This window comes from Sebastes umbrosus, chromosome 3 (assembly GCF_015220745.1).
Source record: "Sebastes umbrosus isolate fSebUmb1 chromosome 3, fSebUmb1.pri, whole genome shotgun sequence".
In the NCBI taxonomy this organism is placed as follows: domain Eukaryota; kingdom Metazoa; phylum Chordata; class Actinopteri; order Perciformes; family Sebastidae; genus Sebastes; species Sebastes umbrosus.
In genome coordinates this window covers 29,686,802-29,702,421 of record NC_051271.1, presented here as the reverse complement: position 1 = coordinate 29,702,421, position 15,620 = coordinate 29,686,802, and the positions used below count along the sequence as shown (strand labels likewise).

The 15,620-nt window shown below is 38.7% G+C and overlaps 2 protein-coding genes across 2 annotated transcripts; one reads left to right on the top strand and one right to left on the bottom strand.

The window, feature by feature from the left end:
- Positions 1 to 293: 293 nt before the first annotated feature.
- Positions 294 to 5,259, bottom strand: avpi1 (arginine vasopressin induced 1). Its single transcript, XM_037764991.1, has 3 exons — positions 5,106 to 5,259; positions 2,953 to 3,378; positions 294 to 634 (listed from the first exon to the last, which is right to left on the bottom strand). Exons 2-3 carry the CDS (start codon positions 3,312 to 3,314, stop codon positions 436 to 438), a joined length of 561 nt encoding a protein of 186 aa, XP_037620919.1. The 5' UTR covers positions 3,315 to 3,378; positions 5,106 to 5,259; the 3' UTR covers positions 294 to 435.
- Positions 5,260 to 7,060: 1,801 nt separating this feature from the next.
- Positions 7,061 to 12,802, top strand: si:ch211-284e13.5 (uncharacterized protein LOC793850 homolog). Its single transcript, XM_037761045.1, has 4 exons — positions 7,061 to 7,202; positions 7,291 to 8,236; positions 11,172 to 11,462; positions 12,038 to 12,802. The coding sequence occupies exons 2-4, from the start codon at positions 7,678 to 7,680 to the stop codon at positions 12,562 to 12,564; spliced, it is 1,377 nt and encodes a 458-aa protein (XP_037616973.1). The 5' UTR covers positions 7,061 to 7,202; positions 7,291 to 7,677; the 3' UTR covers positions 12,565 to 12,802.
- The last annotated feature ends 2,818 nt before the right edge of the window (positions 12,803 to 15,620 follow it).

Sequence of the window (15,620 nt, the reverse complement as noted above, 5' to 3'; positions counted from 1 at the left end):
CAAGTAGTCAGAAACACGACTCCTGACGGCATATTGACTTAAAAGTTATGTCAGTTTTGTATTTACTGCTTGTTTATGCTGCTACTAAGTGGCCAAAAAATCTGTTAATGCAATTTTCTTCATTGGATATTTATTTCAGTATTAAGTCATGAAAACAAAAAACACCCTAGGATACAAATGCTCTTAAAGTGCCCTTGGTGCCCTGTTTACCGTGACAATAATATATCATGAGTTGTCTGGCAAGTGCGACACCAACTGCCCAGCTAATGAGTGCCCTCAAAAATGCATTGTACTCATGTATATCGGAAATTTTATTTCAGGCTTTACTCAACAGTACACGTTAGCAGAAGGTGCTAACAGTAGTAACACAATATGGCCTTTCATGCAGAATCAATATTCCAGCTTCCACTACCGTGTGAAGAATCCAGTCCGTTGTTAGTGGAGGATGCGGTGAAGGTAGCGTTCAGAGTGTCTGGCCTCCAGTCGTGCCACACCCAACCTCCATGAGGAGGGTTTAAAGGGGTTATGGTTCTCTGGGATGTCTTCCTCAGTCACCGGCAGAAATTCTCCCGAACTGGGCTCTATGTCGTCCTCTTCATCATCAACGCTGTGGCCGGATAACGGCTCCTCAATTCTGTAAGAAACAGATGTTACTCTAGTTTGGCTGAACTATCACAGGCCTATAGTAGTCTACATATTATACTGAGCACATAATGTATAATTCTACTCTGGCAGTATGGATTACAGAATGGAAAAAGTCATAATGGTCCTTCATTCTCAGGAAAAGGACCATTCAGCAACTGAAATAAAGATGTTTTGTGTAGCTATCAATGTCACTTTAGACACTTGATCCTGATTGACAAAACCCTACTATATATTTAAACACAGCTTTAACTCACAGCATTATGCAGAAGAAGTGAAGTCAGGTGATTTTGAAACCATAGTATCAGATAAGATTAAAAGTCTACAGCCATGCTAGCGAGGCTGTAGCTATAGGCATAGCGGTGCTTTGAGCAAAGCTAACATCAGCAGGCTAACATGCGTACATTTACAATATTAAAATGCTGATGTTGAGAAGGTATAATGTTCACAATTAGTCCGGAGCATAGACTGTACATAAAGATGGACGACATAACAGCTCCCCAAAAGTGAAGCCAAAACATCTCGATTGCCCCCTGGTGGCTGGCTGCAGTATAGCTCATAAAGCCCGCCTCCTCCATGTTAGCAGAGGTAGTTTTTATCACACTGATGTATGTTCAAGTGTTCATTTTTCTGGCAAGTTCGGTTTTAAATTATTTGTTGCTATAAAAAGGGGTGAAATGTCGTGATTGGCAGCTGTGAGTCTTTCTCGATGACAAGCTGCGGCAGTACTCGGCTCGCGACTGGTTCGGGCGGGTGACCTTGATACCGTGACTCAACCACCCGATCACTACTGCGCAGACTCTGGCTCCAAATGATGTCAAAATCTAAAGATGGCAGCTCCCGTGTCCGGGATACTTTGGCTTCACTTCTGTATAGTGGGAGGGAGATACATCGTCCATTTTTATATACAGTCTATGGTCCGGAGTGTTATCATGCTAACATTTGCTGATTAGCACTAAACACAACCGAGGCTGATGGGAATGTCGTTAGTCTTGCAGGAATTTATTCTGTACAAATTCTAATTTAGATGAAAAGGTGCAGTAGATACAAAGATACAGTGCATCAAATGTCATGGAAACCCATCCATTAGTTGTTGAGATATTTCAGACTGGACCAAAGTGGTGGCCCACCAACCGACAGACTGACATTGCCATCTCTACAGCCGTCATGCCAATGGCTTGGCTAACAAATTGTTCCAGTACACAATTTTGTTATTACCGCCCAGTTGGTAACTCCGGGCTCTGAGAAGTGAAGCCAATGTGGAAGTGCCTTAAACTTGCATTATTTCTAATAGCCAGCAGGGGGCGACTCCTCTGGTAGCAAAAAGAAGTCTGATTATATAGAAGTCTATGAGAAAAGGCCCCTACTTCTCTCTTGATTTATTACCTCAGTAAACATTGTAAACATGAGTGTATGGTCTCAATCCCTATTTTCAAGTCTTCTTCAATACAGCATGATGTTCATTTAGTAAATGATGGTCCCATTTAGAGTCAAATAGACCATAAAGCAGGGGATGCTTTAGGGCGTGGCTACCTTGTGATTGACAGGTCATTGCCACGGCGTTGTCCAGTCTGGGAGTTGTAAGTGTTTTTGTCTAACAACTTTAACCCTGTTTTCAGGTCATGAAATTTTATTATAACCTTTTTTGGCCACCCAGAAGTGTCTAATTTAGAGTTCGGTTGTGCTTGCAAAAGACCAACATGGCGACAGCCAAATACCAAGATGGCTGAACTTTTGGCTTCAAAACGACAGTCCACAAACCAATGGGTGACATGACTATGTTTACTTCTTCTTTGCCCTGTAGATGCACATAGGATAAGTTTGAAAAAGATCATGGTTTGGGTTAAAATAACCTCTCTGGCATAAAGCCCTGAAGGCAAACCTCACACCACCATTTTGACTTTCTGTTGCACTTCATTACTCCTCCAACAAATCTAATGTCATCTCAGTGAGGAATGTCGAAAGCGAAGCATGACTGTGTGTGTGTGTGTGTGTGTGTGTGTGTGTGTGACGGTATGCAGAAAGAGAGGGGAGGACACAGTCTTGTGAGGTCATGCTGAGTTTGTTAGGCACATGACAATTTACACGCTGCATTTCAAAACGTAGAGGGAGTCTGGAATCCAGTAAGACAAGATCTTGAAGACTTGCAAGTTCAACTGATTGTTTATACGTACATAAAATGACAGATTATTAATGAATAGGGAGAGAAATGTTTCACTCGTTTTCCTTTTAACTCCTCATCTACATATCACTTTTCACATCCTTTCTTTACTATTTGCTGACCTCCTGCCATTTGACACCGTCACCCACCTGAGATACCCTGATGCTCTGAGCAGCGTGAGGTCTTTGCGTCCCTCCGCTCTGAAGCCCGTTTTATTCCTCGCTCGGACTCGCAGCCCCACCAAGGCCTGGGCCAGCCCTGCCTCTTCGCCTCTGTCCTCCTCTTCCTCCCCCTTTGCCTCCTCTGACCCCTCCATGTCGGCATCCATCCCTCGCCACACCAGCTTCGCCCGGTGTTCAGCGTCTCTGTCCCCTGCCGTTCTGAACAGCCTGTGCAGCTGGTGCAGGCTGACCCCTGTAAAGATGTTGGAGCACGCAGACTTCCTGCTTCGTTGATTGGAAAGTTTCCACTGCACAGGCGCCAGGCCATCCTCAGAGGAGGCGGATGCCATGTTGCGAGGATGGAAAGCTTCCAGGTGCGGAAGGACGAGAGGACAGTATCAAGGGGGAAGGTGTCTGACAGGAAGGTGAAGGGGGAGAAAAGAGAGAGACCAAATTGGTTAAACTAATGAGATCACAGCCACAAGCAAAGCTCGAGCCTTCAGCCAGCAGACCATCCCGGCAGCCAAACAACCTAGTTACCATTCCTGTCTGATAAGGTCTTATGTCTTTATTCATTTGATTAAGCTGGCAGCTAATTTCTTGATTACTAGTTTGGGCCATCAGAATTTTCCAAATCCCAAGTTGACATAAATTGCTTGTATTATCCAACCAAAAACCCAATTAATCAAATATCATAATAGATAAAGAAAACCAGTAAATATTCACTTTTGAGAAGCTGAAACTATAAGATAATTTGGAGGTACTGTTTTTTGCAACTATAATGACTATTTTCATTTTCCATAAAACTGCCAATTTTGTTTTTGATTCATTTTCATAAAAGTGAACCCAAAAGCAACACATTCTCACAGTTGAGAAGCTGGAAACAGAAAATGATTGTTATTTTTACTTGCAAATGTTACAGATTAATTCATTATTAAAATAGTTATGTGACTAACATCAAACCTTTACACTTTGGGGGATCATTAATAATTATTCAGACATATTCTTTGGTTTACTTGGGCACAATATGATGATATATAAACTGAATAAAAACAAAAAATTAATCTTAAGCCACATTTAGCATTATAGCAGGGCTTTGTAATGATTAAAAAAATGAATAATTTTCTTTAAGTTGACTTAAATCAACTTAAAGAAAATGAGTCAATGGAACAAACTGGAATCATATCACCAATACTTCAAATTCCCCACAAATTTAGGTGCACTCAAAAAAACTGAGTTATTACTTCAACTACTCATTTTTGAGCTAAGCTAAATTCATGGGAACGAGTCGCTCCACATTTTTGGGAGGATAGAGTTATGTTGACTTACTTCTTTTATAAGATGTGCTGTTAGGTTTTACAGTGTAACTGGACACTATGCAAGGAAACCAGATTGTTGCTTTGTGGCATATAGTAGCATCCCCCTACATACAAGTGACAGGCTATAGAATAAAAAAGCCTAAGTAGAAATTGTTAGGCTAAGTCAATTATGCTCCATATGTTTTGCTAGTATTTTTCAGTTTTTGAAATAGCAATAGCACCCACTCTTCCTCATGTAATTTCTCATTAAAGGTGCTATTGATAACATTGATAACATTAAGCCTCTATTATATATACGTATATATAGCCATTTACTTCACAACAAGTTGTTGCCAGGCACTTACGGTCAATCTCAGCCATTTATCCATATTTTCCACACTAACTGACGACCCAGAGATACCACGTGAAACCAACGACATTATACTATTGTCTCACAAGCCTTGTTAGAAGTGGGAAACAAATCTCAGATAACTTCCACAGAGATAAACAAAACATTAATTTTGGACCCGCCAAAAATGTTTTAATGATTAATTCACAATATATATATTTTTTATTTTCAAGGAAAAACCATACTTTTATTAGGCACATTTCTAAAAGCTCTGTGGATGTATTATTATTATTATAATACATATATATTTTTTAAATTTGTCTACATAAAAATGTTATCAATAAGGCCTTTAACTTACTTCCATATATTATCCTGGCTGATTTGTTTTACAGCTGTCTGCTATAAAAATAAGTTTACATTAGCCTAGTTTGCACTAAAGAAAAAAAACTCAAAATGATTTGAAACACTGGTAGAATATAGATGAGAGTGCTTACCTTCCCCTCTGTAGTGTGAATGAGACCAACCATGCACCACCAGCAGACAGACAGACTGATTATTCAGCCAGCATCCAGACTACGACCAACCTTCACAAGCACTAATGCCGAGCCGACCCATTTCCAGCCGAGCTGCAGGGGAACGTGGAGGAATAATCAAAGAGTAATCCATTAATGACGTCAGTGCCGAGGTGCTCACCTCACAACAAGAGTCAGAAAGAGAAAAACAAACCAACTGGAGCCAACAAGTCCAAGACCGAAAGGATCAGGCATTATGGGCTCCTGCTATTTCAAACACTAATTCAAGCTTTCAGACTAACTGGGGGACATTAGACACACACACACATGTGGGGAAAGTCAAAGTTAAAGGTCCCATATCATGCTCATTTTCAGGTTCATACTTGTATTTTGTGTTTCTACTAGAACATGTTTACATGCTGTAATGTTCAAAATACCCTTTATTTTCCTCATAATGTCTGCCTGAATATGCCTGTCTTTACCCTCTGTCTGAAACACTCCGTTTTAGTGCATTTTGACAGAATTGCAACAGAATTGCAACAGAATTGTGTTGCTAGGCAACAGCTTGGGTCCATGTGTACTTCCTGTCAGCTGATGATATTCACATATACACTGCAACCAGGAATAAACTTGGACACATTAAGAGTGTATAAGAGAGATATTTTTATCTTGGAAAATATTATCTGAATCTTATCTACTGGAAAATGTATTTTTTGTTGTTTTAAGGTTCAACACAGTAGCCTATATGAGAGAGAATATTTTCTTATCAATTCTCATTATCATTGTCGCAAAATTTTACATTCATAAATGCAAATTTGCAAGAGTTAAACCACATTTGAATGTTTTTAAGAAAGAAATGGAACTATATATTAAAACTATATATTCTGAAAAAAACAAAAAGGCTAGTAAAATGACAAGTTTGTGCTCCCATTTTAATGTTTTTATTTTAGTTACTAATTTATTTATATTAACCCCCGGCATGTTTTTTTTTTTTATGTTATTTTTTTTTTTTTTATGTTTGAATGTTTTTATTTATCCCTTTATTTTATTTGTGTATTGTTTACCTATGTATTGATTTAATTGTTCTTTGTGTTGTTTACAAATCTAAAATAAAGTCTATTGAAAAACAAACAAACAAAAAAACAAAAGGGGAGAGGGGAAGGGGCAAAAGGGATTTCTAGTAGGGACCGCAGAAGAAGAAATGAAGGAGGAGGGGCTCTGAACTTCTTCACCTGTAACCTGATCAGTTTTGTGTAATTATAACAACCAGAGAACAAGATATAGAGGTACTTTAAATCGGCATGAAAAAAAGAAGTGGTCAGTGACTCTCTAATCATGAAAAAAATTATATATATATATATATATATATATATATATATATATATATATATATAATTATGTATAATTAGGTTGCCTTCAAGTACTATAGGAAAAAAAACAATAAAAGCTTTGATGCAGCGTTATTCCTATATATATATATATATATATAAAATTATATAAAATATAATCATATATAATTATGTACAATTAGGTTGCCTTCAAGTACTATAGGACTTTGATGCAGCGTTATTCCTTTATATATATATATATATATATATATAAAAATAATTATATAATATATAATTATATATAATTATGTATAATTAGGTTGCCTTCAAGTACTATAGAGAAGAAAAAAAAAAGCTTTGATGCAGCGTTATTCCTATATATATATATATATATATATATATATATATATATATATGTAAATATTATAAATATAGGAATAATGCTGCATCAAAGCTATTATTGTTTTTTTTCCCTATAGTACTTGAAGGCAACCTAATTAAAACACAGGTGTGTCACAGGACAGGTATTTTAAAGCTCACCTGGATTGGCCCTACAGGTTTCACCTGTCATCTCTCTGGTCTCAGCAGCAGACACACGGAAGCCAGACATGAGTGGGCTATTTGCTGGACTACTGAGGACTCGCCGGGCTCTCTCTCACAGAGTCGGTGTGATGAGCCAACAACGTTATAACATCAGCAGCAAACCACCTAAAGACAACATCGGTCCGGGGGTAGGTTGTTTACACATGAGGTCAGGAGCTGGACAATATGTTGTCTTTAAAGTGTTGTTATGATTTGTGAATCAGTGTGGAGGTAACACATGTCTCTCTGTCCTGCAGCAGTCCATGTTCGTGCTGGCTGTGATGGCTGTGACCATCCTCGGACCTTCAGGGTGGATACTTTCTCACCTGGATGAATATAAATCCCATGGCTGATGATGGACCAGGCCCTGAACGCATCTTTTACACCTGTTAAACAGCTGCTGTTTTTTACATTTCGTTGACATAATAAACTTGAGTTTCTCATAATGTAACTTGTTTGTATTGTTTTGGTGCAGTTCAGCCTCCATACCAGTAGGTGTCAGGAGCTGAATGCGGAAGTGAAACCTCTCTCTCTTTGCTTATAAACAAGGCATCCATAGCTGTGTGAAATCCTGTGATCCGTAGAGAGTTTTTATTTAATACCATATCGCAGCACAGAGAGCTAAAAGTGCCTTTGAACGCACCATGAAGCCGCAGCTGGCTAAGAAGCGTCCTAAAGCAGCATCAGCCGGAGGAGACGAGTCTGCTGCTGCGTGTCTGCAGGAGGAGCTGTCTGCAGCGATACACGGAGCCTTTGAGGTGGCCGTGGAGATCGCAGTTCGAGAGGTGACGAAGCTGGTGGGTCAGGCGACAGCAGACGTCTGTGAGGAGATGCGACGAGAGAACCAGTCCCTCAAACAAAGACTGCAGAGAGCTGAAGCTCTGCTGGAGGAAAGAGGAGGTGGCGGTGGGTCTCCTTCTCCTCCTGCAAAGAAACTCCTGAATGCAACCGACCGTGCAGATCACCCTAGTATATACAATCCCAAAATCCCAAAGCCCCAAATAAGCAAAGTGCACATCAGTGTCACGGGGGTCAGAGGTGACTCTCCTCCTCCTGCAGGTCACAGCCGTGCACTGCAGCCTCCTGATGACCAGCAACGTCAACATGTGGAGCAGATGTGTGATGTGAAGACTCAGCATGGCAGTGATGCTGCTTCAGAGAGTGATGGAGATGATGGGTGTGCTGTTGCCTTCACTAAAGAAGGTATGTGGGCAGTGGCGACATTTTTCTTGGTGGGGCTGTGCCACATCCAATCAAGTTCAGCAAACATCACGGTGTGATTTAATGCAAAAAAAAAAGTGAAGGTATCAAAAACACATTACTACTTTGCAGTTAAATAATCAAAACATATTTGATTCCAACAGGAAGAGTAAAGAATGCTTAAAGAAACACAACAGTATAACATGTACTCAGTGGTGGAGTGTAACTACTTAAATACAATTTTGAGGTACTTGTACTTTACTTGAGTATTTCCATGTTCTGTTACTTTCTACATCTACTCCACTACATCACAGAGGGTCATATTCGACTTTTTACTCCACTACATTTATCTGACAACTTTAGTTACTTTACAGATTCAGATTATTAATACAAAATCTAATCACATTACAATTAAATTACACATTACTGTGTGCATTCCATATTTAAAACACACAAATATTGACAATTTGTATAATATTTATTATTATTATTATTATTATTATTAGTAGTAGTAGTAGTAATGTTTTTATTGTATGTGACTCAGGGAGGGCGGTGCCCTTTATTGGCCTGCCGCCACTGTATGTAGGCCGAGCAATTTTTATTTCCTGTTTGATCACTTTCCCACCAACATACCTTAGAAGTATAATATGACACCTTTGCCTCAAATGTTAAAGGTCTTATTTATAACATTTGAATGTAGACAAATATATATTTTGTAAAAATAATACATCTACAGAGCCTTTAGAAAGGTGCAGAATCAAAGTGTGACTTTCCCTGTAAAGAAAAGTATTGAGAGTTACCAGCCTCACAGTCTGCCACCACCACCACCACCACCACCACCCCCAGTTCATTCTCTGCTGTTGTCAACAGGTAGTTAGACTGCACATCACCGAGAGAAATCTGATATCACAGGTGAAGGGTTAACGACACAGGAGTAAACTGCATACATCCACACTGATTAAGTGGCACTGTTTTTTTTTTAATTCACTGTTCAATGTTGGCGGGTCCAAAATGAATGTTTTATTTATCTTTGTGGAAGATATCTGACGTTTGGTTCCCACTTCTAACAAGGCTTGTGAGCCAATAGTAAAATGACGTTGGTATCACGTGGTATCTCTGGGTCATCAGTTAGGCCCAATTAGACCCAATCCGGTCCCTTCTCCTTGGTGGAGTGACCTCCGTTTGTAGTCACACTCGCAGCTCAATGAAGCACCCTACTTTAAGGTGAGGGTATCAATACAGCGGCTGCTTCGGGACGAACTTCCCTCCCTCTGGCAAGGAAATAAATAAATATCAGAATCAGAAATACTTAATTGATCCCCGGGGGGAAATTGAGTTACATTTTGCTCCCAATCTAGAACTCAGATATATAAAATAATAATGCTGAAAAATAGGATCTATCATTAATTGTGTAAAAATGCAAGAATATTATAAATAAATATAAATATTTGTTTAAATGTACTGTATAAATAAATGCAGTGTTCATGCCAGAGTAAACCAGATTATTGCACAGCTGAATTATTGCACTAAATCTTTGTCCTGTTAAGTCAGTAGTGCACAGTTGAAGATATAATAATTATGGGGTTATAGCTGCTAATAGGGGTAAAAAAATAATAATAAATATACGTTGTATATAAATATACAACACTTTACAATCTAATGAACATGTCTACCGTTTTCTAGACTGGACAAGGGTATATTTGATCCTAAATACAATCTATTTACTTTAAGTTGATTAACGCCTGTATGACAATAAAGTAGAATAAAAGTAAATGTCTCTTAGTTTATGCAGTTATGCATGTTTACGAGTAAATGTTTGTACCGGTAGTTGCACAGGATATACATTGGAGCATGTTGCATGATTAACACAAAACGGCGTTGCACGTCGTCCGTAAGGGCGGCTGGTTAAGTCGGCATCGATGCAGGCTCGCTGTTGAAGGGTTTTATAACCCACTTCCACTCCCCGCTAATTGGTTTGGGATGGCACTTAATATTGCGGACCCTCCACACGAACACGCAAACAGAGTGGAAGTGGGTAGGGAGAGGGTGTAGGGGCTGGTTTGGAATTGGCCCTCAGTGTGGAAAAAAACGGAAAAATGTCTGAGACTGATGGTAAAAGCCTGGCAACGACTTGTTGTGAAGTGAATGCAATGGAACGGGGGAGGGAGAATACGATATCTTGTGGCTGAATGTTATCAATGTTATCAATAGTACCTTTTAAGTGTGCATGCATGTTTATACTGTATATGGAGCTGACTGTTTTTACACATTTTTAGAGACTCCAGTGCCAAATTAACACTTGCTAAATTTAGTTGCGACTGCATGTGTTGCTAACAGCTAGGATTGCTGAAGTTTATTTGTATATGTAGAAGGTAATATGATGGCTGAAACATCTGTTTGCTCATGCTTGTGCAGGTTACACATCAAAATTTAAAATTATAACAAAATACACTACACAATATAGTACAAAAAACATAAATTGAGAACCCTAAAAATGCAAAATCTACATCATCTACACTTAATACTTATTATAATAGTTTATTTTAATTTCAGTTTTAGTTTATTTTGAAAACACCTTGAATTCTTTTTCAAGTTAAAACACATATCAACATATTGGGATTACCATTGCTCTATTACAGTACGGTCAAATTCTGTTGTTAATCCTTAAAGTAGCTTAATCCACGTCTGTACACAATCTTATATTGTTTTAGGGGGATTGTAGTTCTTCTGTTACTGAGAGAGAGAGAGTGGCCAAACTCAGCAACGCACTTAGATGGCATTGAAAATGTGCTCAAATATCTGTAATTCATAAGAATGAATACTTTTACTAGACAGTTTAAGGAATAAACATATTGTATTATATTCCAGTAAATAATACAGAAAGATGTCTACTGTTCCCTCGCTCACTGCGTGTACCATGTGATCGTTTTGTTTACAGAAGTCAGCGAAGGGATCTCCCGTATGTGTGTGGTGAGGGTAGAACGCATCAACCAGCCATGTCAACAACTGGCAGCTCAAGACCGCAACTCGCCACCACTTCCCAGTACAGTAAAGCAGGAGGAAGAGGATTCAGCTTGTTATTTGGACTCTATCAAAGTGGAGGATTTCAGCCCGGACTGTATGTCAGCGGTCCAGTCCAAAATGCTGGAGGAGTGGAAGCCAGAAGCGCTGGATATGCAGATCCAAGACTCAGATGCTGCTCTGTCCTGCACCACCAGGCTGGCTCAGGGTAAGAAGGAAGACATGAAAACACAATGTCCCTTTTTATAGCAACATATTAAGTGGGGTTAACTGTTCAGATCGGTGTGTGTTATGTTAATCTTTACATCCTAGGTGCTCTGTGTTCCCTCTCTTGAAACAGCATTTAGACCTCAGGGCTTTAAAAATAAATGATATCTATATTACTGTAATGTTGAATTTGATCAAATGTCTATTCAAATGAATTCAGGCCTTTCTATTGATTGCTTTTCTAGTATTGATCAGTTCTACAAACAAAATGTAATCAGCCAGTTTGCATTATATGTGACAGTCAAACTGTCATCTTCACGCATTCAGTTCTGCATGTAAACATATTTTGTGTGTATTATTATGGCTGACTTAAGGCTGCAAAGAATGTGGCTCTTCTGCCATGTTGACGATGATTATCTGAAACAGAAAAAAAGTGATGAAAATATTCAAACTTGCCAACTAAATCATGTTTTTAAATGTAAATGGAATTAAGGTGAAAAAACAAAAACAAAATTTCCTTCAGTTTAACCCCCACGTGACCGCTAACGTCCACAGCTCTTCTATCCCTCTTCTCAGAGTTCCCAAACATCTTCCAGCTGGCAGAACCAGCTCCCATCCCAGAGGCCCCCCCACAGGTTCAGGAAGCCCACGTGCGGACCAGCCGCAACCTCGGACACACCTTCGCCAACCTCTACACCTGTAAGTCCTGCAACCAGACCTTCAACCTGCCCAGCCTGCTGCGGCGCCACTACGGCCAGTGCCAGCAGAGGCTCCAGCAGTATGGCCAGCAGCCCGTAGATGGGAGCAAGAGGACCAGACTGCAGCTTTACCCGCCGGGCTGCAGCCCTTTCCGCTGCACCGAGTGCAACCGAGAGTTCAACCGCATGGAGAACCTCAAGACTCACTTTCGCATCCACACGGGAGAGAGGCCGTACACCTGCGCCGTCTGCTCCAAGTGTTTCCGTCACTCAGGGGCGTTGACCAGGCACTTCCGCATCCACACGGGAGAGAAGCCTTACATCTGCGGACAGTGTGGGAAGTCCTTCACAAACTGTGGGGGGCTTAAATTCCACCAGCGTTCACACTGCAAGCAGCTACAGTAGCTACACATTGTTTTTTTAATATGAGGTGGAAACTGCTGATATGCAATGCCCAATATGTTTAAACTAGGGCTGTCAATCAATTAAAATATTTAATTAGAATGAATTGCATTATTGTCAATCATTAATCGCTATGAATCCCAAATTAATTAATTAATTTACCTGTTCAAAATGTACCTTAAAGGGAGATTTGTCAAGTATTTAACACTCTTATCAACATGGGAGTGGGCAAATATGCTTGCTTTATGCAAATGTATGTATATATTTATTATTGGAAATCAGTTAACAACACAAAACAATGACAAATATTGTCCAGAAACCCTCACAGGTACTGCATTTAGCATAAAAAATATGCTCAAATCATAACATGGCAAACTGCAGCCCAACAGACAACAACAGCTGTCAGTGTGTCAGTGTGCTGACTTGACTATGACTTGCCCCAAACTGCATGTGATTATCATAAAGTGGGCATGTCTGTAAAGGGGAGACTCGTGGTTACCTATAGAACCCATTTACATTCACATATCTGGAGGTCAGAGGTCAAGGGATCCCTTTGAAATTGGCCATGCCAATTTGTACCAATGGATTCCTTAGGTTTTCTAGTTTCATGTGATACCAGTATCTTCCCTCTAGCTTTAAAACTGAGAGCACTACAACCTCCGAAAGATCGATTGCGTTAATGTGTCAAAGAAATTAGTGACGTTAAAACAAATTTACGCTATCATTTTATTAGCGCATTAACATTGACAGCCCTAGTTTAAATGTATAATTTAATGTAAAAGTTTAAGTAAGATCATACTTACTGCTAATATCAGATTCTGACATATTAATGGCCCACATATAGTATATTGGTCTAATGAACCTCTGGCTGTTCCATAAACTGTCAGATCATAAGTGACCGTTTCATAACAGGGACTCTCCTTTCTGTACCGTTTCACCTTTTTCTATCAGGTCTTCCCTTTGAGATCACAGGTATTGTTAAGTGCATCATATTGAGGCCAAATCATAAATTATTCTGTTACTGACACAAATACGATTAGTTGTATTTCAGTGATGATGTTCTATAAATCAGTGTCCTCTCAGTAGAAAAGTAGCAAGACAGAATAGAGATACTGTAGCTATGTGATCAGCCAGTACTGTATATGTTTGTTGTTGTACGTTTTTGTTTTATGATGATTGTGAAAGAAAATCATTTGGTGTTTCTTATTCATGACAATCTGGTTTTTGTAATTATTTGTCATTTCATTTATTAAAAGTGTGGAAATTGCTCAGAAAGTGGACAAAGTATGTCAGCTTTGTTGTACTGTACCAAAATACATAGTATGGAAGTCTATGAAGTCTATTTTTAATGTTTAATTTAATCAGAGCTGGAAAGTAACAAAGTACATTTACTCAAGCAACTGACACCAACTCAAGTAGTCAGTCGTCCCGTGTCAACTGAGTGTTCAGATTCAGACAGCAGCCAGGTTTGACAGCAGTGGAGGAAAGATGACTTGGAGACATTCAGATTGCTAGTAGAGGGTGACAAATATCATATATCATATTGTGTAATCACAATATTGTTATAAAAATAAATGAAAGAACAGGTTTATATGCTTTAATGTTCAAAAAACACTTTACTTTTCTTGTACCGCCTGTGCTGCAGCACCTCTTTTCACCCTCTGTTTGTCTGAAACGCTCCGTTTTAGCTCCTTTTGATGGTTATGTCAAACATGGCACAATTTGAGGGTTAGGAAATGGTATGGCATACAAAAATATGATTTACTGTAATTACATTTTTTTTGGGATCATCCAAATATGTTATATTCCATCAAATTTGCAGTTCTACATGGTATTAAGTCAGCGATGAAATGTGTCATGCGTTTCTCACTTCATAATAAGCCATCAAGTATTACAGTAAATGTAAGTCATTACATTAATAATCTGTTTTTTGCAATGGCTAAAACACAATTTCTGAAACCTCTTTCAAAACACAAAAACCAAAAACACAAAATCTCTTAAAAAGCAAACACTTCATTCAAAACCATGTAAACACTTCTAAGATGGTATTTTTGCATCACAACTTTACACACAAACACTAAATAAATAGCTCTTCCCACATGCCAACTGCACACTGATGTGCTTAGTGTTAAACACCGTACTGTATCTAGAATCTTTGTCATTTAAACTTGTAGCATTCTGTAAATATAGACTATGAACTATGTGGAAACACACAAATTTGCTTATTTTCAATACTCCTAACAGTATCAGACACAATTACTTTAACTGAAGGTGACATGATCATAGTTACAGTATTGCAATGTAAACAAAATACAGTATATTCAATTTAACTTTCTCTCCAAAATTGGCCTTCATTGTTGTGCACACCAAAGAGCAAACCTGAATCCTATTTATAGTGTTCAAACTCTGATTTCTAAGCGATCTAATTGGTTACTGGTGTTTTCACAGGTGCATTCTGGGTGCAGGTGATTGATAATTGCAGTGTGGTATTTCAGTGTCAGTGAAAAAGCTATGTTGCTTGTGGTGGCGTTGATTCATAAAACATCTAATGTGGTGCACATTTAAACAGGATCCAGGGAGCCTTTCAACAATTTATTGTAGTCAAGATGGTCAACAGTTGGATGGCAGTTGGTGGATGTTTTTTTCTATTCAAAGAAACATTAACAGAGGATATTACATATCTCAAATATAATACAAATTACAAATAATACATTAGATCATTTTAACATATACATCATTCATGCATTCACAATCTGGAATTTGGCTTTTCTCCTCGACATAGGATTAAGTTCAGGTATCTAACATAACACAAAACAATCTGTTAACCTTTAAACAATATATTCCATTTCAACCAAATAAATTATAAAAGGTGCAAAGTCCATATTAAACTCACATCATTCTTCTTTGTTCCCCCTGGGAAAAGGGAGGGTTCAGGCTTGGAGGGCAGATTTATATAGTGTTTAGCAAACAACACACAAAAGCTTTTAGTTATGAACGGTGTGTCTAATGAAGATAACCGTGTGTTATTTGCAAAAGGCCTGTTTTAGGATTTCAAACTT